Source organism: Euleptes europaea, chromosome 1 (genome assembly GCF_029931775.1).
Source record: "Euleptes europaea isolate rEulEur1 chromosome 1, rEulEur1.hap1, whole genome shotgun sequence".
Classification (NCBI taxonomy): Eukaryota; Metazoa; Chordata; class Lepidosauria; order Squamata; family Sphaerodactylidae; genus Euleptes; species Euleptes europaea.
This window is the reverse complement of record NC_079312.1, coordinates 145039178-145062279: the sequence shown is the minus strand read 5'-3', so window position 1 is coordinate 145062279 and position 23102 is coordinate 145039178. Positions and strand designations below refer to the sequence as shown.

At 44.1% G+C, this 23102-nt stretch overlaps 1 protein-coding gene across 1 annotated transcript in view; it reads right to left on the bottom strand.

Moving 5' to 3' along the window:
• PRPF40B (pre-mRNA processing factor 40 homolog B) overlaps positions 1-16987 on the bottom strand; it is a 50708-nt gene extending 33721 nt beyond the window's left edge. The window contains exons 1-9 of the mRNA XM_056860914.1: positions 16838-16987; positions 16673-16753; positions 12402-12429; positions 11173-11198; positions 9556-9666; positions 7265-7385; positions 7121-7151; positions 6505-6516; positions 5207-5350 (exon numbers count right to left, since the gene is read on the bottom strand). Coding sequence (XP_056716892.1) covers positions 5207-5350; positions 6505-6516; positions 7121-7151; positions 7265-7385; positions 9556-9666; positions 11173-11198; positions 12402-12429; positions 16673-16753; positions 16838-16987 — 704 coding nt within the window. The remainder of the gene's footprint in view (positions 1-5206; positions 5351-6504; positions 6517-7120; positions 7152-7264; positions 7386-9555; positions 9667-11172; positions 11199-12401; positions 12430-16672; positions 16754-16837) is intronic.
• Between the last annotated feature and the right edge of the window lie 6115 nt (positions 16988-23102).

The following is a 23102-nucleotide window of genomic DNA, read 5'->3' as shown; positions in this document are numbered from 1 at the left end:
ACTCGTCCCTGTTCCGGCTTACTACATCGCCCTGCCTTTACGAAATCAAAGGAAACTTCACAGAACTTTACCATGGAAAAAAAAGTGCAGGACATGTTAGCCAAACAATCTGAGGCGTTAAACAATTAAAACAGATTTCAACACAGATGGCTCAACTGATTTCAATGATGACTACTCTTGACCAATCATCACAAATATTTAATCAGAAGTTGGATTTGGTTACAGAAGACATAAAAGATGTTAAGGCTCAAATGATGACTACCAATACAGACATGCAAGTAATGGATTCTTCTGTCAAAAAAGTTATGGAAGAACACAAGGACACAAAGAAGAAGATAGAAGATCAAGAATGGAACCAGCCTGTGACTATGAAAACAGATATGCAAGCAATGGACTTTTCAGTTTAAAAAGTTATGGAAGGACGTAAGGGAACAAAGAAGAAGATAGAAGGTCAAGAAAAACAGATTGAAGCCATGATGGAAATGAAGGTCAGAGAAAATTACCTGTGTTTACGCAACCTGCCTGAAGAGATGAGAGAGAATAAAGAGATCCTGTTCTTATATCTGTCTGACCTACTTCAAATGCAGAAGGAAATATTAGACCATGGCTAAAGGACTGGTTTAAATATGACTGTTGGATTTGGAAGGCTTTGACAGTTTGGATGGGTGGCATGGCTATTTATGGTGTAGTGGAGTTAAGATTTAGATATCATTTCGGGATTATGTAATCAGATTTATAATGAAATAAGATTGATTATATAGAAAATTATCTTTAAAACATTGGAGATGATGTTATTTGGTATGATTTTGAATGACATTTAAATTCAAAGGACATTTTTAAATTTACGTTACAATGGCTGCAAGATCATCTTATGCAGCCAAATGGAAAGGGACGAATGTTTCAGAAAAAAAGGGATTGGATTATTAAAATGTTAGAGCTGGTGGAGATGGAGAAATTAATATGATATATTAAATCAAAGAGATAATTAACAATTTATGGGAAAATGGGAGGCTTGGATTAATTATTGTGAAAATGTATAAGATTTGAGAAAAATGGAAAGTTACTCTTTACTCTGATCCAGAATATAAAACTTTATATGATATGAAACTTTATAATGAGATTAATATTAGGATCAGAATATATTAACGATGGATTGTAATACTTTATTAAGAGGTAGACGGAGGTGGTGGGGAAGTCAATTTGTTTCTTTTATGTTCACTTGTAATCAAGACAACAATCGATGTAATCGTGATTTTGACATTAGTTCTAAATTGTTGTTAAAATTATGATAATTTATAGTTTTAAAAACCAATAAAATTTATTTTAAAAAATAAATAAGCATGTGGACAGGAATGAGCCTGTGGATATTGTGTATTTGGATTTCCAAAAAGCTTTTGACAAAGTCCCCCACCAAAGACTGCTAAGAAAACTTCATAGTCACGGGATAAGAGGACAAGTCCTCTTATGGATTGAGAGCTGGCTGAAAAATAGGAAGCAGAGAGTAGGAATCAATGGCGGGATGTGAGCAGTGGGGTGCCTCAGGGATCTGTGTTGGGACCGGTGCTTTTCAACCTGTTCATCAATGACCTGGAGTTGGGGTTAAACAGTGAAGCAGCCAAGTTTGCAGATGACACCAAATTATTTAGGGTGGTTAAAACAAAATCGGACTGTGAAGAGCTTCAGAAGGATCTCTGTATACTGGAAGAATGGGCATTAAAATGGCAAATGAGATTCAATGTGAGTAAGTGTAAAGTGATGCATATTGGGACAAAAAATCCCAACTTCACATATACACTGATGGGATCTGTGCTGGCAGCGACAGACCAAGAAAGGGATCTTGGGGTGGTAGTGGATAGCTCAATGAAGATGTCAACCCAGTGTGTGGCTGCTGTAAAAAAGGCAAATTCCATGCTGGCTATAATTAGACGAGGAATAGAGAATAAAACTGCTGATATCATACTGCCCTTCTACAAATCTATGGTGAGACCATACTTGGCATACTGTGTACAGTTCTGGTCATCACACCTAAAAAAGGATATTACAGAGCTTGAGAAGGTGCAGAAAAGAGCAACCAAAATGATTAGGGGACTAGAGCAATTGTCCTATGGGCAGCGGTTAAGACGCTTAGGGCTGTTTAGCTTGGAAAGAAGGCGGCTGAGGGGAGACATGATAGAGGTCTATAAAATTATGCATGGTCTGGAGAGAGTGGACAGGGAGAAGTTTTTCTCCCTCTCCCATAATACTAGAACACGGGGTCATCTGCTAAAGCTGGAGGGTGAGAGATTCAAAACAGATAAAAGGAAGTATTTTTTCACACAACGCATAGTTAAATTGTGGAACTCCCTGCCCCAGGATGTGGTGATGGCTGCCAGCTTGGAGGGCTTTAAGAGGGGAGTGGACATATTCATGGAGGAGAGGGGTATTCATGGCTGTTAGTTAGAATGGATATTAGTCATGCTGCATACCTATTCTCTCTAGTATCAGAGAAGCATGCCTATTATTTTGGGTGTGATGGAACACAGGCAGGATGCTGCTGCTGCACTCGTCTTGTTAGTGCAGTGGTTCCCAACCTTTTTTTGACCAGGGACCACTAGAACCTTTTTGTTCGGTGCAGGGACCCCAAGGTTCAAAATAAAAATTCCGAGTGCCAATGCGGCAATTTAACCTGAATACTGAGGTTTTAGTTTAGAAAAAAAAACTCATATGTTAACATCTTTTGCCTTAAAAGAAAAACACAATAGCAGAGCTTTCAATGATACAAACAACTTTTTATTGAAAAGCAAATCCAAGGCAAAACCTCCCATTCACAGACGGCCAATAACCCCCCATGCAGTTTTTTGAGAATCTGGATGGGGAAAACGTGCATCTGAGTGGCAAATCCAAGGCAAAACTTCCCATTCACAAATGGCCAATAACCCCCCATGCACAGTTTTGAGAATCTGGATGGGGAAAACGTGCATCTGAGTGGCAAATCCAAGGCAAAACCTCCCATTCACAAATGACCAATAACCCTGTCCTGCGACGGCTGTTAGCCCTTCCGTCGCGGGCCCTCTACAACACCGCATACTTACCGCACAGGGGGACAACCCATGCCTGGAAGCTAGCCCGGGGGGCCGTCTTCAGTCCCCGACGGAGGGAGCCGGGAGGGCAGCACACGTGCCAACGAGCACCCCTTCGGTCGCGTCGCCAGCAAGGGAGGATGGTGGCCATGTGAGCGACCTGGGGGCCGGGGAGAACTGAGGCCCAGCCGGTCCCTTGCCAATAGGTCCCCTCTCCTCTAGGAAGCCATCACGAGAGAGGAGCACAGCAAGGGACCTCCCCACAAACGGCTGGGAGATAGGAGGACGAGTGAGGGGGAGAAGTCACGGCCCTATAAAGAGGGAATGGGGTGGAGGCCGAGGAGGATCGCCACGGGAAGGCAAATCCAAGACCTCCTCCTCCTTGCTGCCGCCGCCTGGGCTCCTTCCGATATGGTCCCACAGGAATGAGTAGTTCGGCTATGAGCTGAAGTACGGACAATTGAAGCCGACAGAAAACCTTGCTGCCCCAATCCAAACAGAATTGAAATTGATGGAAGCAGTTCGGCTCTAAGCTGAAGCACGGACAATTGAAGCCGGCGGAGAGGTGCACGGCACCAATCCAAGCAAGAAATGAAAGTAATGACAAGAATCCGGTATTTCTCTTGTTTCAGTTATTCTTCTTCAGATATCCAATTGTTCAATTATACATCTATAATGTAAATAAAAAATAGCCTGACTTCTGTATAATATCAAAGTCCTGTCAAACATAACAACCAGCAACATAACAAAATATCCATCCCAAAACCATATTACTTACGTCTGGACCGTGTTATCACTGGTTCCTAGATTAATGGAATCATATGTCTGTGTCATAGTGAACTAGTGCTAAGCATCTAGTGAAATAACTATTGCTGAAGCTCAGGTGTGTATAATTACATAGGAGTTTTGTCCAAGATCTTGCTCTTAAACCTCTCCGCCAGCTTCAATTGTCCATGCTTCAGCTTAGAGCCAAACTGCTTCCATCAATTTCAATTCTGTTTGGATTGGGGCGGCAAGGTTTTCTGTCGGCTTCAATTGTCTGTGCTTCAGCTCATAGCCGAACTACTCATTCCTGTGGGACCATATTGGTCCTCCCTTACGAGATTTGAATTTTCAGTTAGGAACTGTCCCGAGACATGGCCACCAGCCGCGCTCCCGGACTTCCCTGGCCGCCCGGACCTACCTGCGGGTCCGAAGAGGAGGCTGCGCCACCAAGGGAGCTGCCACCATCTGAGCTGCCATGGTAGGGGTGGGAAGCCACTGGTGGCTTGCGCTCGCCAACCTTGCCACCACCACCCAAGGTCCCAAGGAGGCACGGGGAAGGTGCAGCCGAGCCATCCAAACGGCCACCGCCCACACCTCCGGACCCCGGCCCGCTGCAAGCCTCACCCAGTGAGGTCTTCCCGGAGACAGCCAGAGGGCCAGTCAGACCCATGCAAGGGTTGCGGCCACCCGCTGATCAGCTGGGGATGGGGATCGGGCCAGGAGCAGGGGAAAGAGCGGGAACGCACACTCGGTCCCACGGATTTGGGTCAGGAGGGAGGGGGAAGAGGAAGTGGGAGGTTGGGGAGGAAGGGAGGCCTGAAGCCAAGGCTCCCTTTGTAAATTTGGATGGGGCGCAGACTAAGGGGGAAAGAATAAATGCCTGTGAGGCATGGAGGCCGGGGAGGAGAATAGGCTGCCAGTTGCCAGGCACCACGGGCAACCAGGCAGTCTCTGGAGCTGAGCAGAGGCAGCCTTCCTCAGATCTGAACTCTGAGGCCGAGGAAACCCCAACGGCAACCGGGCAAGGGACGGTGGAGAGGCATGGTGACACACATCCAGGGCAGACTCCTCACAGGAACTTACCTTGAGATTACCTTATGTATATTTCTGCCGAAATTTCATTGTGTTTTCTACTATTGATGTAATTGTCTATGCACGCAATTCATTGCAATTATATTTAATACGCACATTAAGATTTCTCTGTTGTGGTCAACATTGCTGTTCATTTTGCTTTGCCTTTCAGCAATAGCACATAATCCCCAGAATGACCTCTATCTCCTCCTTTGTGTTTTATGATTCTTCTTGGGCGGGGGTGGGATGCTGGACCACATTTTGAGAACCCGGGGGTTAATCCACACCTTCCATAACCCTCCTCCCTTTACCTGCTTATGGTTTCCTCTTCAGCTGCAGGAGGAACCCCCTCGATGCCTGGGGTCTCCTGTCCTTCAACACCGCCGGTCCCTTCTGTGTCTGACGTGGCAGCAGAAGATGGGCTTGGACTGGCAGGAGTCTCAGGTAGCTGCTGCCTCCTGAGTAGAGATAAAAGGTGAGAGCCCTGAGGACTTTGCACTTTGGGAAGGGACACAGACACACAAAAGATGAATGATTTTGTCATCAGCATATACAAAGAAAATTTGCCCAATTCCAGCTATGCTTGCTAATTTTGCACAATTTATCCCCCCCCCCCCATGTTTGGAAGCAGCATGCATTTTTTCCCATCAAGGAAGGAGAAAAGGCTGAGTAAAAGTAGCTAGTACTATAAAGGAAGCAATGTGGGGGGGGGGGACACGCTTTATATCCATGGCTTCATCATTTCTGGAAATCATACATCTGTAGCTATAGTTCAGCAGCCCAGCACAGGCTTTGTATGCAAAAAGTTTCAGGGTCACTTCCTGGCACCTCCAATAGTCTGCCTCGGTATAAGGCAGATTTGTAGATAGATAGATAGATAATTTATTTACAGCCCTTAGCCAGATAAAACAAGATAAAACAGAAAACATGGGCTAATAAATTCTTACAAGCAAAGAATTACAGTCCGAGTCTTATAACACTTAACAAGAAAATTACAGCTGGGACACATCTGTCAATTGCGCTAAGAGGCTGTTCTATGGCGTCGAATTTTCATTGCTGCCATGCAAAATTTTGCAACCTGAAGAGTGATTGAAGGATTATCCCCTTGTAGGAGCATCTCAATCCTTTCTCCTGCCCTGTCAGGTCCCATTCTCGATAAGAGGGGCTCAATAAACTTTGAACGGGGTAATGTATAAAAATTGCAGTTCAGGAGGGCATGCTCAACAGTTTCTAAGTCCCCTGATTTGCAAGGGCAGAATCTCTCCTCCCAGGGTGTCTTCTTAAATTTCCCCTCTAGCATAGCAGAAGGTAAGGCTGCACATCTGGCCAGGGTAAAGGCCCTTCTATAATTATTTATCTCTAAGTAGTGGAGATAGGCTGCTGGTGCAAGGATGTATTTAGAATGGAGGGGTGCCATGAATAGAGGCGCCCTTGCTAACTCTGCTTGTCTCTCAATATCTTTAATCCTTTACAGTACCGACGCAGGCTACATTGACCTGCAGACAGATGGATTCACATTCTAGCTGTATCTGAAGAAATGAGGTGTGGCTCACGAAAGCTCATACCCTGCCAGAAAATATTTTTGTTAGTCTTTAAGGTGCTACCGGACTCTTGCTCTTTTCTACCTTTGGGATATAATTAACTTAGCTTGTTCCCACCATAACTGAAGTAGTGCTAGGGGTGTAAAACCCAAGTTATTTAATTTGTCTTCTATGGCTATCACCCATTTTGACCTAAAGGTGTCACAAAGGAACAGTGGGAGAAGGCCCTTAGGGTTGAAGTTAATTTTTAGCCAGAGATAAATCGAGGACAGGACAATCCTTGCTAGTACAAGGCAGATTTGTATATTCATGTATGTTCAGGAACTATATATAGAAGTCTCAGCCCTAGACCATCAAAAGTCTGGCTTAGCTCCAGTTAGCCATGGGGTAATTTCAGGCTTCTTGACATAACCACAAGGGCTGGAAGCTTTTTTAAATTTTCTTTAAGTTCACAAGTATCTTTCAAAGCACAAAAGCTTCCAGTATGCTGATGTCAGCAATCCCACAAGTAGGACAATATACACAAGCCTTCAAAAAGATGGTCCAGCATCTAGCTGAGGCTGGAACCAAAAACGATAACTGTTCATCACCACTCTAGTCTTACGTCCATTTGTCAGTCCTTTTGGCAATGTCTGCGCTATGCCTGCACACACATTTTGCTTCCCCCTTCCTCCAGGGACTTACTCCAAATCCTCTTCCTCTTCCTGGATCAGCACTGGGGACACAAAGGCAGCCAGGGTTACCACAGTTAATATCTAAGGGGAGGCAGGGCTTACCCCCACACTACAGTCCCAAACTTATCACTTGTTGACTGCCAGGAACTCTCACCTTCGATATCATCAAGCTCACGGGGCCGGGTCCAGCGCGACTCCTTGCTTTGAGCATTGTAGTAATAGGGCTTCCCAGTCTCTGAGCGGTACTCACGCCAGGGGCAGCGTGAAAGCAAGAGCTGAAGGGGCAGTGAAAGAAAGGCTTGAGTTGCGGGGAATGGGGAAGCATAAATCTGGGGTTCTATCTACCCTCTTCCCAACTCTGGAAACAGAAAGAGGTCTAGTCATTCACTTAATTGTTTGCTTTATTTATACTCAGCCTTCCTCCCCATTAGGGACCCAAAGAGGATTACATCATTCTCCTTGCCTCCATTTTATCTTTGCAACAACCCTGGGAGGTAGGTCAGGCTTATATAGGGTTGCCAGGCACAGAGCAGGGAGGGAGGGAGTACAGCAACGAAGGCTGTGTGACATCACTTCTAGGAAAGCCCAGACGTGACATCAGTCCTTTCTAAGAATTGCCAGAAACTCTGTGGTTTTCCATAGAGTTTCCCTGTCACTTCTGGGTTTCCCCCAGAAGTGGTCCTGCCATTGGCCCAAAGGCCTTAAAAAAAAATCCCCACTGACACAGGAAATGGGAATTGGGGGCTGACAACCCTGGGCTGACACTGTGTGACTGGCCCAAGGTCATCTGTCAAGTTCTTACAGCAGAGTGGGGATTCGGAACCTGAGTGTCCATATCCTAGTCTGACACTCTAACCACTATACCACACTAGCTCACAGTTAGTTAGTTAGTTTGTGGTAAGGTTCCAAGACAAGCCCTTACATTCTTTTTGATTGTTCCGTCAATATGTGAACTATCTAAATCTACAGACATTGACCACATTTTCATCCTGCCCTTCCTCCAAGGAGCTCAGGGTGGCATACGTGTACCTAGAAGAGTGGTCTTCTGTCCTTAGGTTGAAACCTTCTGGTGGGTTACATAGCCCTGCCTGGTTGGTCACAATCCACTACAGAACTGTTTATTTTTGTTGCTCTTTGGAAGGGCCTGTTGCTGAAGTGCATGGGCAGAGAGCAAAGGTACCACACGCTGCGCCTCTTTTTGCATGCATACTGAGAGGAGTAACAGGAAATCAAGGTGAGGCCTCTCAGTGGTGGAGAGGATTTATCTTTAATAAGTCAGGTCCAGAGGCTCTGGTTTTGTCTCTCCCTGTCATATGACTCTGATGTCACCTGCTTGCATCTCAGGGGGTCCCTGCTGCCACCTGGGGGTTCAAGGTGGGTCCCAGGCCTGGAAAGACCAGCATAGTTCATTATTATCCTGCCTTTCCTCCAAGCAGTGGCATAAGTGCATAAATTTTATCCTCAAAACTACACTGTGTTCTAAATTAGGCTGAGAGAGAATGAGTAGCCCAACATTACTCACCTCCTGTAAATCAAAGGATTGAGAACCTTACAACTTTATTAATATATATGCATAGCATATTTATGACAATTTTGCATGGACTTATTTTTAGATATTTGGAAATATTTGTGTAGATCTCCCACCACTGTTGTTATATTTTTGTTTCTACTTCATATATTTTTCCCCTATTCTTTTTTTTATTAGTTGCTGGATTTTGAGGGTTTTTTTCCCTTTCCTGTTCTTTTTTATGTTAATTTTGAAAGAAAGAAATTTTTTTAATAGCCCCACAACACCTAGTGGGCTTCATGGAAGAAGGAGGCAAAATATTAATCCAGGTCTCTGTGTTCCCAATCTAACAATCTGTTCACCATCCTGCAAATCCAGCATCCTGTCATTCTTCAGGGTGACCAAGAATCAGAACCCAGGATGGGGCTATGCAGGTAGTAGCAGCTGCATTTTTAGTAAAATGTACAGGGAGTATAGGGCAAGTTCAGCCTCTACCCCAACGACAGTGAACCCTTTCTTTGTCTCCCATGGGGAACAGTTAAAGCCTACACTGGGGGATACTGCTTTAATAACAGCACAACGTGCACTCCAGCCCTGGCACCAGGCAATGCAGTCCTCATTGACAGGGATTTTGCACCACAGTGTGGTTGCTTATGTATGCCATGCCACGTACCACTGCAGGGTCCTTGCAAACTCCCTCATGCAACACGCATACTGCCTGTCACGGACAGAGATTTTTCTCACGTTCAGATAATGCTTGTGATTTAATTAGTGACCTGCTTTTCCACAGAGATGAATCTCAACATGCCACATCGACCCTTAATTGCTATCTCTGGCCAGCTGCCCTTTGCCCATCAGCATCCAACATAACTCAACAATAGGGGAGCAATCCAGACGTCTACTGTCCCCACAGGGCCAAGGCTAGCCAGGGATCTCACCTCCGCCTTGGACTTGAGTTCATCTGGCTTTTCCCAACTTGATTGTTTGGTTTCAGAATTGTAGTAGTAAATGCGCCCATCGGGGGCCCTATGCTCACTCCAGGCAGGCCTCTGAGAGACAGAGAGAAAAAATGGACTTCTGGGCATGACTGGGACTGGACTCTCCCCAAGCTTCATGCAATTGCACCGTGCAAAAACAGAAACTGGTTCTGAATACAGCATCCAGCATTTCAAGAATATCAGCTTTCATATTGAGGGGGAAAATTACAAGTAAGTTTCTCACAGTGCAGTCCTAAGCAGACTTACACCATCCTAGGCCCATTGAGTTCAGTGGACTTAGAAGGCTGTAATTCTGCTTAGGATGGCACACTAACCCATACAGTTATAAAAACAGGCTTCAGCAACAAGGGAGGAAATCTCATAAGAAGGGGGGAAGGGGGTTGCTGAGTATGATTTCCTATAATGAGGAGGTAGGGCTTCAGGACCTTCCATCATAGGAAGTTAGTTACCTTCCGACCTGCATCCAGCACTGGAGAGCCACTGACAATCACATTCTGTGGCATGGCTCCCATCAGGGGATTCGGGATCTGATGGGCGGAGGAGCAAAGGAAGTGAAATTGAGGAAGCTCACCTTCACCTCTATTGGAAGTGAGGCTGAACTCTTAGGGCAAAATCTGGATTGTAGAACCCCTTAGCTCTACAATTCTCAAACGGTGCACCACGAGAAATATAATAAGTAAAGAATCAAATGCTTCAATAAACCAAGAAGTGTCCATCTACATAGTAGGTTGCCCACTGTGCCTCTATAGGATTCATTTATCTGTCCTGGCCTCATTCCAATCTGTTTCCACTAAGGGCAAGTGATTCTGCTGTGCTTCTTCACTAGGATGCATCATCTAATTTCCCCCGGTGTAGATGGAGCACAGTTATCTCAAAAAAGGCTGCCTATTACATCTCTTCTTCAGTTACTAACCGAATGCTCTAGGCTTGGCTTCTTCCACTGACTCATACAGAAATGTAAAGGATTAACTACTCTGAGGCTGAGCAAGTCTTACTCCTACACATTCTAAAGGTAAACCTTTCAGGAGGGAAGGATGAAGCATACCTCCATTATTAATTTACAAAAGAAAGCATCCTTATCTATAAGAAACACTACCTTACCTGGACTGGCTGCCAAGATAAAATTGCAAAATAAGAGAGCAGAGATCAGGAAGAAATGCAGTTGTTGCTTCCAGACTTAATTTTAACTTGCTGCAAAGGTGAGGGAAGGAATGTTAATTTCACTTCCCTGCTGGAGAGCACCTTGTCAGTTTTACCTGGCCCTGACTGGGAAGTGTAGAATTCCTTCAAACCATGGAGAGATGAGCCTCTCCCTATCATCCATACTTCAGGTACTAGCCAATAGGTGCCCCAAAACACACGCTACGTGATAATCAAATGGGTATCAATTGCTCTAGATTTGCCCAGCAAAAAAAAAAAAAAAACTGCCAGGAATATGCAATATCATTTCAACAGAAGTGTATCCTTGGGAGAACACATCAAGATTCTCCACATCAGAACAATAGCTGTCATATGTGCAGAAGGCACATTCTGGAGGATGCATAGCCAGTTACTCACCACAGGGGCTGCCTGGGTCACAGTGGCTGCAAAACAAAAGAGCAGATATCAAGAAGAGACACAACTGTGGCCTAAGAGAGGTCCAACAGAGAAGAACTTGCTGCAACACGTGGAGGCAAAAGAAGATGGAGTGAGGCTGCATTCACCCATATTACCCAACTGTTGCACACAGATATCATTTGCAACTGAATTTTCTTGTGCGGACACAACAATCCAGGAGGTGAGCAACTGTTGTGGTGCAACCATAGTGCAATATCCAGTGATGCCTGGATGCAGCCCAAGGGTGCTTCCGCATGGCAACGATTTCCCAGGTCGCTCTCATGCAGAGGTCAGGGAGCATCCATGAGGCAGTTTTCCCAGCACCTTCCTTTCTTCGCCCCCACTTCTCCCCATATTATGATGCTATGGTGATCTAGAAATTGCCAATTTTTATTTACGAAGTCCCCAACCAGCCGTCTAGTGGGGGTAGAGAACGGCAGCCATAAGAGGCACAGAGAGGAAAGCGGTGCCAGGACCTTCAAAAATGCTCATCCTCTCAGTCACGCAACAGATAAACATGCCTTGGCTGCAAGATTTCCAAAACACTCACATCACATCAGGTTTGGGAAAGACGACAGCAAAGCAGGGAAAATAAAAAAAGTGTACGAGTAGGCGGCACCGTTGTGTGGATGCTAAGAACAAACAAAACAAAAAAAAACTCCACTCTGACTTGGAGGCAAACTAGAGCAAAACTTTCTTGTGGAAGCAACCTAAGACTGATGGCTTAGTGCCTAAGAGGTTCATGCTTTCAGGAGACAAGTTCAAATTCCCTACAAAGGGCAACTAGGGAAGGAGAGGAATTTGCAGGAAGAATCCTCTTAGTTCAACTAGCATTTAGTGGAGGGCTATCGCCTTTATAGGAGGGTTGTTTTGGGTTTTTTTGCCTGACAGCATGCTGTTATGCACATCAGGCAGACATTCAACAGTCTGTGTGTGGAGGGGGGAGGTAGTTGTGAATTTCCTGCATTGTGCAGGGGGTTGGACTTGATGGCCCTGGTGGTCCCTTCCAACTCTATGATTCTATGATTCAACAGGTGCAGCTTTGCCCATCACTACATCACCACACTGGGAAAGACTTTTGGCTGTCGAAAGTACACAAAAGAGGGGTGATACATAAGGTTTTTCACAGAAAACTCTTGATCCAGATGAACTCTAAATACAGTCATCAAGCTATCTGTGAGGACACTCACCACTGGATGGGTCTGTCACAGGAGCTGCCTGTCACAAAGAAAGGAGAACTAGATCAAGGGCTCCGTTCCCCCATAACTGGAGGCAAATTCCCCTGGCCTCCATCCCCACCACCTGTCTCTCCAGCCAAACTACTTCAGAGCTCACTACAAATGGCCCGAGCCTGTTGGCCTACAGAACTCCTCTTCTGTTTGATTAGTCGGTCAATAGACCAACTGATAATTCTTCTTCCCTCTCAGAATATAAGAAGTTGCTAGCTGGAATCGGAGACAGATGTTCCCAGGGTCAATTTTCATTCTAACCTCATCATCATCATCATCATAAACCTTTAATGGCATAAAAATTATTACAATTGTTACAAAAAGGGATCATAAAACTTAAAATCAGTGAAATAAAACAAAGAACAATATAATCAAATATCAGAGCTTGCAAGTTTTTGCACTTTCATCACATCCACTAGAAAATCGGCAACACCCTCAGTAATCTCCGGTACTGAATAATTCAATAAAAATTGACATTTTACTTTATTAGACAGGTGATGTTTTGAATATAACCAAGTTTTTAACCATTTCCCACGCGATGTTTTGTATAGAGAACAGTCAAACAGTATGTGTTCAATTGTATCCAGGGAGTTGGAACCACAGGGACAAATCCGTTCCTGTATTGGGATTTGGTGGTACCTTCCATACAGCATCTTTGATGGAAAGGCATTGACCCTAGCAAGAGAGAATGCTCTACGGAGGATAGGGATATCCAGATTGTAAATGTAGTGGGGGATACGGTCAATTTTATTCATAAGACCCAACATTGCTGAAGAGCAAACATAAGGTTGGATTGGGTGCATCTTTTGAAGCTCCACATCTAAGAGACGTTGTTTAATAATTTTAAAAATGTGGGCTTCAGTAGTTAGAGCCAAATCTTCCAAAGAAACTCTTATTTTGGTCAAAATTATACAATCCCAGGAGGTATTGTGAAGTTCTTTTAACAACAGTGATAAAAGGGAACCACGCTCAGTTCTAAAATATAGTTTGAGCCAATATCTGCATGATAAGAAACATATTTAGGGAGACCCAGAATTTGTCTAAAAAATTTGCTTGAACAGATTCTAAATCATAATTAAAAGCATTGACCCAAATAGGAATACCATACAAAGTCTGGGGTAAAATACCTTGACTGCTGCAGGAACAAATTGATTGCCCTTATAGAAGAAAAATGACTTCAGTTGACTTGAACAGATTCTCCCTAGTTTGGCAGTCCTATTTCTATGTACTGCCCATTTAAGGTTATAATTGAAGGTAATACCCAGATATTTGTAGCTCTTTACCTGTTGAATTTTGGCCTTTCCAATGTGCCAACTAGAGGGCGACCAATTCTTTGAGAAAACCAAGACATTAGTCTTAGAGTAGTTATTTTAAGAAGGTTTAGATGACAATATTTCCCAAAGGCCCCTAGATAACGTTTGAGTCCAATTTTAGAAAAGGATAAAATAGCGGTGTCATCGGCATATAAAAGGATAGGTGCTGCTTTACCTCCTAGTTTTGGAGGATGACCATAGATAGGTTCTAAAGCACAAGCCAAGTCTGAAAGAAGTAAATTAAAAAGAAGGGGAGCAAGGATGCATCCTTGCTTCACTCCTTTATTAGATGGGATTTTCTCAGTAAGTCCGCCATTTGAGGAGTACTTTACTTGGCTTGTTGTGGATGAATGTAATTTTTTTTAAAGGAATAAAAGACGAAGATCAATTCCTAATCTAATCAGCTTAGACCAGAGTTTATCTCTGATGATTGAGTCAAATGCACTCTTTAAATCAATGAAAGCGACAAAGTTTCTTATTACCCAGTTTGATATACTTTTCTGCAAGTGAGGCAAGAATCAGACAGTGATCCAAAGTTGATTTATTTTTGGAAAAGCCGATTTGCTCTGGGCCGACAATGGAGTTATCCTTTACCCATCTAAGGAGACGCTGTTCTAAGTGCTTCGCATACAATTTGCCCAAAACTGATAAAAGGCTAATGGGGCGGAAATTTTCAGGTAAAGTAGGATCACCCTTCTTATAAATAGGGATTATTATTAAATTAAGCCAGGAGTCTAGCAAAATGCCATACAAGTCAATAGAAGTAAATAATTTGGCAAGAAGTGGGGCCCACCAATCGATAAATTTCTTAAACAATTCAACAGGGAGACCGTCAGGACCTGGGGATTTGCCAGACTTCAGGCTACCTATTAGCTCAATAATTTCTTCCACTTCAACAGCTGGCCATCTAGGGTAAGTGGAAGGGATAATTTCATCAGGGTTGAGCATAATATTGATGTGAGAATTGAATAACTTAGAGAAATGTTCTACCCAAATTTGAGGTGGAATACTAACTTCAGGTAGAGAGTTGTTATTAGCTGAGTTTGCAATTGCCCTCCAGAAAGTCTTGCCATCTCGAGACTTAAGGGACGAGAGCAGCTGGGACCATCTATGTTGAAAATAAATTTTCTTCTTCTCCGTGATTAGATTTATGTACAGCTTTTTAGATGTAAAGTAGTCGCCATATCTATCATGGGAAACATTCATGCTAGCTTTCCTAAAAAGGGTTCTTAGATGTCTTTTATATGCTAGGCATTTCTTGTCGAACCATGAAACATACTTGGTAGAATTATTCTGTATAGGCTCGGCCAATGAAAAACAGTGTGTTTCAATCTGAGAAAGAGCAGATAATATCTCAGAATGCGAGTCAGTGTTCAAAATAATTGATTTCTGATCAAGCATTTCCTAGATTGAAGAAGAATGGAAAAGGTATTCTCCAGAGAGTCAGACCACTTAATTCTTTTCAAGCTCATATTTGTCTGTTGTACAGCTACAAATTCATCTGAGGAAGAATGTTCAGTCAGACAGAGCCAGGAGATTAAAACCGGGAGGTGATCACTTTCAGTGCGAAAATGAATATTAACAGCTTTGACTAAGGGTAAAAATCTAGGGGGACAAATTCCATAGTCAATCACACTTCTCCCTTGCCCCGAGTTAAATGTAAAATGCTGAGATGCTGGAAATTGGAGCAGGCCGTTTAAGGTTATCATATCATGTTCTATACAGAATTCTATTAATTTACGGCCAGCTTTTTTAAGACAGGAGTCTTGAGATAGGCGAGGAAAACCCAACTGCGGTGGTAAAGGCTCTGTGTCATCTAAATCCACAGAAAGGGCCCAATTCCGAGTATCGTAACCTATTCGTGCATTAAAATCCCCTAAAAGGATAATTGGAATCATTGGAAATTTTTGAATAATTTTCGAAACAAAGTTTGTAAGATTTAACCAATTTGATTCTAAAGATTTGTCATTTTCAGTAGAAGGAAGATAGCTATTAATTAAAATGAAACAAGTAGAGGAATCAGAAAGTAAAACTGCTTGGGCAATGCAATTACAAGTACCTAATGAGTCAATCCTAGGAAAGACATTTTGCTTAATTAAAATGGCTAAGCCAGCTTTACACTGACCCTTTGCATTTTCTTTATATGCTGGCAGAAATAAAGAGTAAAATCCGTTAACATTAAAATTTTCAGTCATCCATGTTTCCTGTAAACAGATGCAATCATAGTACCTAATATAATTAATAAAATCATTCTAACCTGTGTGAAAAGCCCTGGTTTGCTGCCTCTGGAGGTTTCCTTTAACAGTACAATACTAAATAGAGTTGAACCTTTCTAAGACTTAGACTGTTACCGCACTAGGTATTCCCAGCGATGTATTAAGAGTTTGAAAATGTTATAAAAAACATCACTTTAAAAGGGTTTTTGGATGCCAAGGATAAAAAATGGCTAGAAGACGTCTTCACAGCTAAAGGGGCCAAACAAAGTGCAAACAGTATTTTTATAACAGTTTCAAACTCTTAATACATCAGTGGGAATACACAGAAAGTGCAAACAGTATTTTTAATAACATTTTCAAACTCTTAATACATCGCTGGGAATACCTAGTGGGGTAACAGCGAAAGAATGGACTTATAAAGATGTAACTTTGCTTAGGATTGCACTGCAAGATGCTGGAAGATTCCAGTCATGAGCAAATGATGATGGCTCTCTCCATGCCTCTACCCTACTGAGCCAAGGAACACACAGCAACTGAAGGGTAGGCAGGAGCCTGGGCCTGACTCCATGCCACTGTCCAAAGGAGACGCTGCTCCTTTCCAAGGTATGCTGACAAGCTCTTGCTGTCAGCACCACCTGTGGCACAAGCTGACCACCCATGCCCGATTCTAATCCCCAAACCATTGCTCCTGCCAGGCACTCACCCCGCCAGAGACAGAAACAGGCCCAGCTGGAACCCCTGGCATCATCATCCCAGGAAGCATGGGTGGCACCATTGTGGGAATCTGTGGGCACAAAGAAGCCAAGGTTATGATAGGCATTATAGAAGCGGTGAACAGCTGGACAGAGATATTGAGAATGAACGTTACCTGTCCCATGGGTGGAGGTCCTGGCATGGGTGGGATCAATGGTGGAGGTGGCATCATGCCCGGGGGCATAGGTGGCATGGGTGGTGGGCGTGGACCCATTGGGGGCAGCCCCATTGGGGGGAATGGTGGCGGAATCCCAGGAGGAGGCATCTAAGTGAGAGAGAGAAAGACAGTAGGTACCCAGTGGTATGTACCCAGAGCAGCTGCCAGCAGCAAATTTTGGGTCTCCCTCTCTCTGAGGTAGAAAAGAATTAGGCCAACATTAGACAGAAAATGGCGACATAAGATAATTCCAAAGCAGCAGCATGCATCAAAAGATATGGAAAGATTGTTTGGATCCTCCAGAGCATTTCCACAGACAGATGGTTTTCCACCTGAGGAACACAAATTTCTTGCCTCTCCACTCCTCCTGCAGCCCAAAAAGGTCCCCCTTGAAATGCATCTCCTGAGGGCTGCAGTGGGAAGCGACATTCATGTTCACAAGTGGAAACCATTCCGTCCATGAAAACATTCTGATAAATCCAAGGCCATGTGTGTGTTTTCCCTAGGCATGAGAGGTCAAGCTCTCATGATGTGCCTAAGGTCATAGAATCAGCATTGCTGGCAGATGGCCATCTAGCCTCTGCTTAAAAACCTCCAGGGAAGAAGAGCTTACCACCTTCTGACGAAGTTTATTACTGTGGCACACTGTGGTCTGGATTCTATAGGTTAAAGGTTAGAGGATTGTCTTGCCTTTTGAACTACATGGCCCTTTAGTACTTCGTAAATGGATGATTCTTTGTTTTGTGCTAACAGTTCATATTTTAAAGTCAAATCAATTGGATTATGCACACACTAGTTTATGGCCTATGTGTTTGAAATAAAGGGATGATTTATATTGTGACAAACTAAAAGAGCTGGGAAGGCTGATCAACGGCTGAGAAAACTCCTTGAGGAAAAGGATAGATGGCCATCTGTCAGCAATGCTGATTCTATGACCTTACGCAGATGATGAGAGGGAAAGCATCTTGGCCATCTTCTGGGCATGAAGTAGGGGTCACTGGGGGTGTGTGGGGGAGGCAGTTGTAAATTTCCTGCATTGTGCAGGGGATTGGACTAGATGACCCTGGTGGTCCCTTCCAACTCTATGATTTCATCAACCACACCATAATGTACGTGTGTGTGTGTGTGTGTGTGTGTGTGTGTGTAAAGTGCTGTCAAGACTTATGGCTACCCCATAGAGTTTTCAAGGCAAGAGAGGTTCAGATGTGGTTTGCCATTGGCTGCCTCTCCATGAGTGGAGAGAGTTCTGAGAGACTGGTCCAAGGTCAGACAGTTGGCTTCATGTGTAGGAGTGGGAAACCAACCCAGTTCTCCAGATTAGTGTCTGGAGCTCATGTGGAGGAGTGGGGAATCAAACCCGGATCTCCAGCTCAGAGTCTGCCACTCTTAACCACTACACCATGCTGGCTCTCACACACATATTTTTGGTGCACAAATACAATACTCCAGTCACACTCAGCATGCCATATACAGTCACACACTAGGATGAAATGTGTAGGATAACAAATAACTTACAAAGGGAGGAAGAATTGGAGGTGGTGGTGGAGCCGGGGGAAATGGGGCCGGCTGCCCAGGAGGAGGACCACTGCCTGAGTCTGGAGCTGACTGCAAATACCAAAAAGAGAAAGAGAGATGGCATAAGTGAATGGGAAAAACAGCCCTCCATTTGCAGCTGCAGTGAACAGAATGCCTCATGTGGAAGCCAAAGGTCCAGAGGACCTGTACCACCTTCCTTCATTTTCTGAGGAGAGACAGGTCAACATTAGAAGCTAGAAGTGCCAAGAGGCTACCAGACAGGGATTCCCTGTGGGCCCTCTCATGCCACCCCTGAGGTCCTTGCAGATAATCATTATAATGTGATAACGCTAGTGATATGTCAATTACCATTTTTGTTTTAAAATCCTGGAAAAGCCTTTGGGTGGCAGGTGGGGAGAATGGCAGTCATGGGGGTGGAGGCAAGGCAAATGTGGGAGGAAAAAATGTGTGGGTGCTCTGTTGGCACTGCAAATGCTTTATTGTTATGTGGCAGCCACCAGACACTTCTGTTCTTCAGCCTGCCATTTTCTTGATGTGCTGTCCTGCATAAACCCTCTCTGCTAGTACAAAAGACCAGCCCAGGAGGCAGAATCCTCTCCTTCCCTCCACCTTCTTCCAACATAAAAACCCATGGCAAAGGGGAGGACTCAGAGAATGGCAAGTTTGGGAGATGCAAACAGTGAAGTCTGGTTTCTAATAAGGATAACTGGTGGCACAATGGAACAGTAGCCTATGGTTTGCATTCCTTCAGTTGTGACTCTTCTATATATATAATTAAAGCAAGAACAGAACAACATTCGCCTCCACAGTGACAGAAATCATCACTCTATAACAATTTCTTGGTTGAGCAGATTGTTTGTCCAGCATTCAACAGTGGCCTGCCAGCTGCCTCCTGATACTCACAAGCAAAGAACCCAGAATCAGGTTGTCATAGATGCCGATTAGCTGTCATCCCCTTTAGCCACTGGCAGACCTGTGCATCATGAATTCGCCTAATCTGGTTTGTTTGTTTTAGTAAATGTGGCCATCCCTATGTTATTCACTGTGAGGAGACAAATTATTCCCCTCAAGTTAAAATATTATGATGAAAGTGAGAATTTTCTTCTCTCCATATTATAGAACCCCTTGTCATCTTTCCCTTTTGCCAAACGAGAGTTCTAAATGCTTTAGCATTACCTGAAGAAGAACCATCCTAGAGAACAATTCAGTTGCCCTTTGGTTTATGATGAGTGGATGATGGCTATGTTTTGCAAGTATTCTGAGTGCCTGGGAACATAGGGATATGCGGAGATACATATGCTCGGGATGAATTTGACAGTTACAGTTTACCAGAAGGGCTATGTGCAGAGATGGAATGATAAACCAACGACTACATTTCAAGAGACCAGTAATATTTGGGAAGTATTTACAGATAACACCATTTTTTTCTACATAAGTTGAGGCCAACATTGGGGAGAATGGGTGAGATAGGGAAAGGGTTGATTGAGGGGAAGGCAGAGTGAAGTTAAATTGTCTCTCTTGTATAAATTAGTTGAAGGAACTCACTGAATAGACTTAGCTCCCAATCTGTTAGCGTCTATAGCTCCCATCCAAGGCTGGGTGTGGTTGTGAAGTTTCTAAGCTTCTAACAGAAGTATAGCAGTATTTTGATTATATCATTGCTTTTCTTGCTTTTCATACAATTTTTTTCCTTCAGTAGTGAGCACATATTAGGTTCAACTATTGGTGAACTCTGATTGCATATAGTTTTTTCTTTTATCTTTTACAGCTAATTACAACAGTTACAGAAATATTAGATTTATTGCCTTTTAATTGAGACTAAAATTAAGTTTGGCCTTCTTGTGTTTAGAAAAGATAATGAACACAGATGTATTCTTAGATGCGTCTTTTTGATTACTTAATCAATAGTTAAGAATCAATCATTTATCTAGATGATACTTACATGTTTAAGTTACAAGAGATTTAGCATAAGACATTACTGCTATTTTTCTATTTTTCTATAAAATGCATTGATATGATAAGCAAATCAGAGTTCTCTACATGGAACTACTCTCAGAAGAGATTAGGTGAGATTTCTGTCTGTGTATATCTGGGTTGGTAGACAATTCCTAAAAGCAGTTTAAGAAAATAACCTGAAAGTTGGTTTGCTTTACATTTTACTTGCTATAACATGATTGAGAAACATTAGGAGCTTTGATAAATTTTGTGATGGTTTTTGCAATAGCTATAAGGTTAACGCTCACTTGTATTTTCTAGCTTCTTGTCTAATAAACAGAACTATTTTTTTTGTTTAATAAAAGATAAACTCTCTGAAGGTTTCCTGTCTGGTTTGCCAGTTTTATTTCAAATAACTGAACTCACGATTAATTCATTTGTACTATCAGAAATTAAAGGTTGTAAATCAATTTTTATCAGATAGATCTTGGAGATATCTGAGGCTAAGTGTTGTAAAAGATTGTCTTATAGAGCTATTTTTTCCAAAATCTCTATTTGTATGCAGGAGTAAAACATCTCATTACAGAATTACAGTCCAGAGCAGTCTATGGAGATTTATTTCCAAGTAATGCATTTCAAACATGATACATGTATGCTTATGCAAATGTGCCCATCTCAATGTATGGTTATATTCACATCTGTGTCTCCATATTTATACCTTTTTTTGTGTGTGTGCTGTCAAGTCACAGCTGACTTATGGCAACCCCCTAGGATTTTCAAGGCAAGAGATGTTCAGAGGTGGTTTGCCATTGCCTGCCTCTGCGTCACAACCCTGGTGTTTCTTGGAGGTCTCCCAACCAAATACTAACCAGGGCTGACCCTGCTTAGCTTCTGAGATCTGATGAGATCAAGCTAGCCTGGGGCTATCCAGGTCAGGGCATTTATACCTACTTCTACAGATTTATTTGCATTGTCCATCTGCAGGGGAGCATCCGCACATATAACATTCTACATGCGCTATTGTGGAGATGCATGCTTATGTGTACATAATTTATGCATGCATTAAAGAGCTGCATATTTGTATGACTACAAATGCATATGCATGAGTATTTTTACTTCTCAGCAGGCTACTGTGCTCATTTTTCTATCAACATATTAGCATGTACAACAGCATGCACAAAGCTAAAGTGTCTCATGTTTGCATGCAAGTGTAGATGAGACAGCCAATCTGGGGCAAGAGACAGAGTGCTAGATTTAGATGTGGGAGACACAGATGTCAATTCCTGCTCAGCCATAAAACCCACTGGATGGCTTAGGGTGATACTGGTTGAAACGCAACCTAGCTTAGCCTGGGGCAATTAAAAGAAGGCAAGGGATATAGATAGCTGCACTTTAAAATGAAATCTGCACAGCTTTTATGGGTGCACCCCCTTTGTATGCACGCGGGGCTTTTGCCTGCGTGCAACTAATGTACCCCTAATGCACCTGTATAGATCTGGATACTTTTGCATTTGGGCAAGGAATCCGGGACTCTAGAGCGTGCATCTTTTCACCAAGGAGGATGCCTCGCCATCTCCGCTCCTCAGCCTAGGCTGGGCTAGGACCCGCCTCATTATGGGTACCGGGCTGTCCCATTCGGCCTCTCTCTCTACCCCCTTTCCTCCCCACTGCTTAAGAGACGCCAGCAAAAAAAAAAGCCGGGGGGAGGGTGGGGGAGAGACCGATTCTTCCCCATCTCCCCCTTTCCGGGGAGACATGTGGTTCAGGACCGGTTTCTGTCCCCCCCCCCTCCTCCTCGCCCCCCAGCTTCCAACGTGCAGAGCTCCCACGCGCGCCCCTCCGCCCCCGAACCCCTCTCCGCCCCGGGTCTTCGGAGGAGGGGGGATAACAAAGCAGCAGACATTACCATGGCCGAGCCTCGGGTCTGCTGGGCGCGCGGGGCGGGCGGCTCGGCCCACCCGGCAGTAAGGGCGGCTGCGATTGGAGGAGGCGGGAGGGAGGCAAAATCCCAGCCACTGTAAGGGCGGAAACGCCCCGTCGCCGGAGCCTCCAGCCAGGATGCTGGGGGACTTGGTCCCGCCGCACTCGCCTGACTCGACTAGGCCTGGCTGATTGCAACTGTCCAGCATCAGCTCCCCTATGAAAGCCAGTGTGGTGCGGCAGACAGAGCTTCAGAACAGGGTCTGGGAGACCCCGGTTCGAACCCCCCTCTTGCCGTAAAAGCTCACTGGGCGATTGTGGACCGGTTCATACTTTCGGTCTCACCCACCTCAGAGGATTGTGGTGCGGATAAGAAGGAAGAGAGGAGAATGACGCAAGCTGCTTTGGTCCCCCCTGAAGAGAAAGGTGGGGTGTAAATGAAGTAAATAAATAATAAATGTAGCTACAGATGGGCAGGTCCCCGCTCTCCACCGACAAGGGGTTTGGGGGGGGGGCAGGGCTGGCAATCCTGTGTGCATGGCTACGCAACACGATTACGTCACTTCCAGGTTTATCCCTGTAGCGCAGGGGTGGGGAACGTCAGGCCCGGGGGCCGTATAAGGCCCGCGAAATCATTTGGTCTGGCCCTTCATGGGTCCTGGCAGATCTCTAGCTCAGAAGGATGCTGCCCTGCCTGAATGTCTTGGGCCCAGCTGGGGACAGCAGAGCTCAAAAGCGAGTCTCTTTATGTGGCAGACACTCAGAGCCGTCTCCGCTCGTGCCTCTTGGCTAAATGTTAGACCAAATATAGCAGGCTAATTTTTAAGTGATA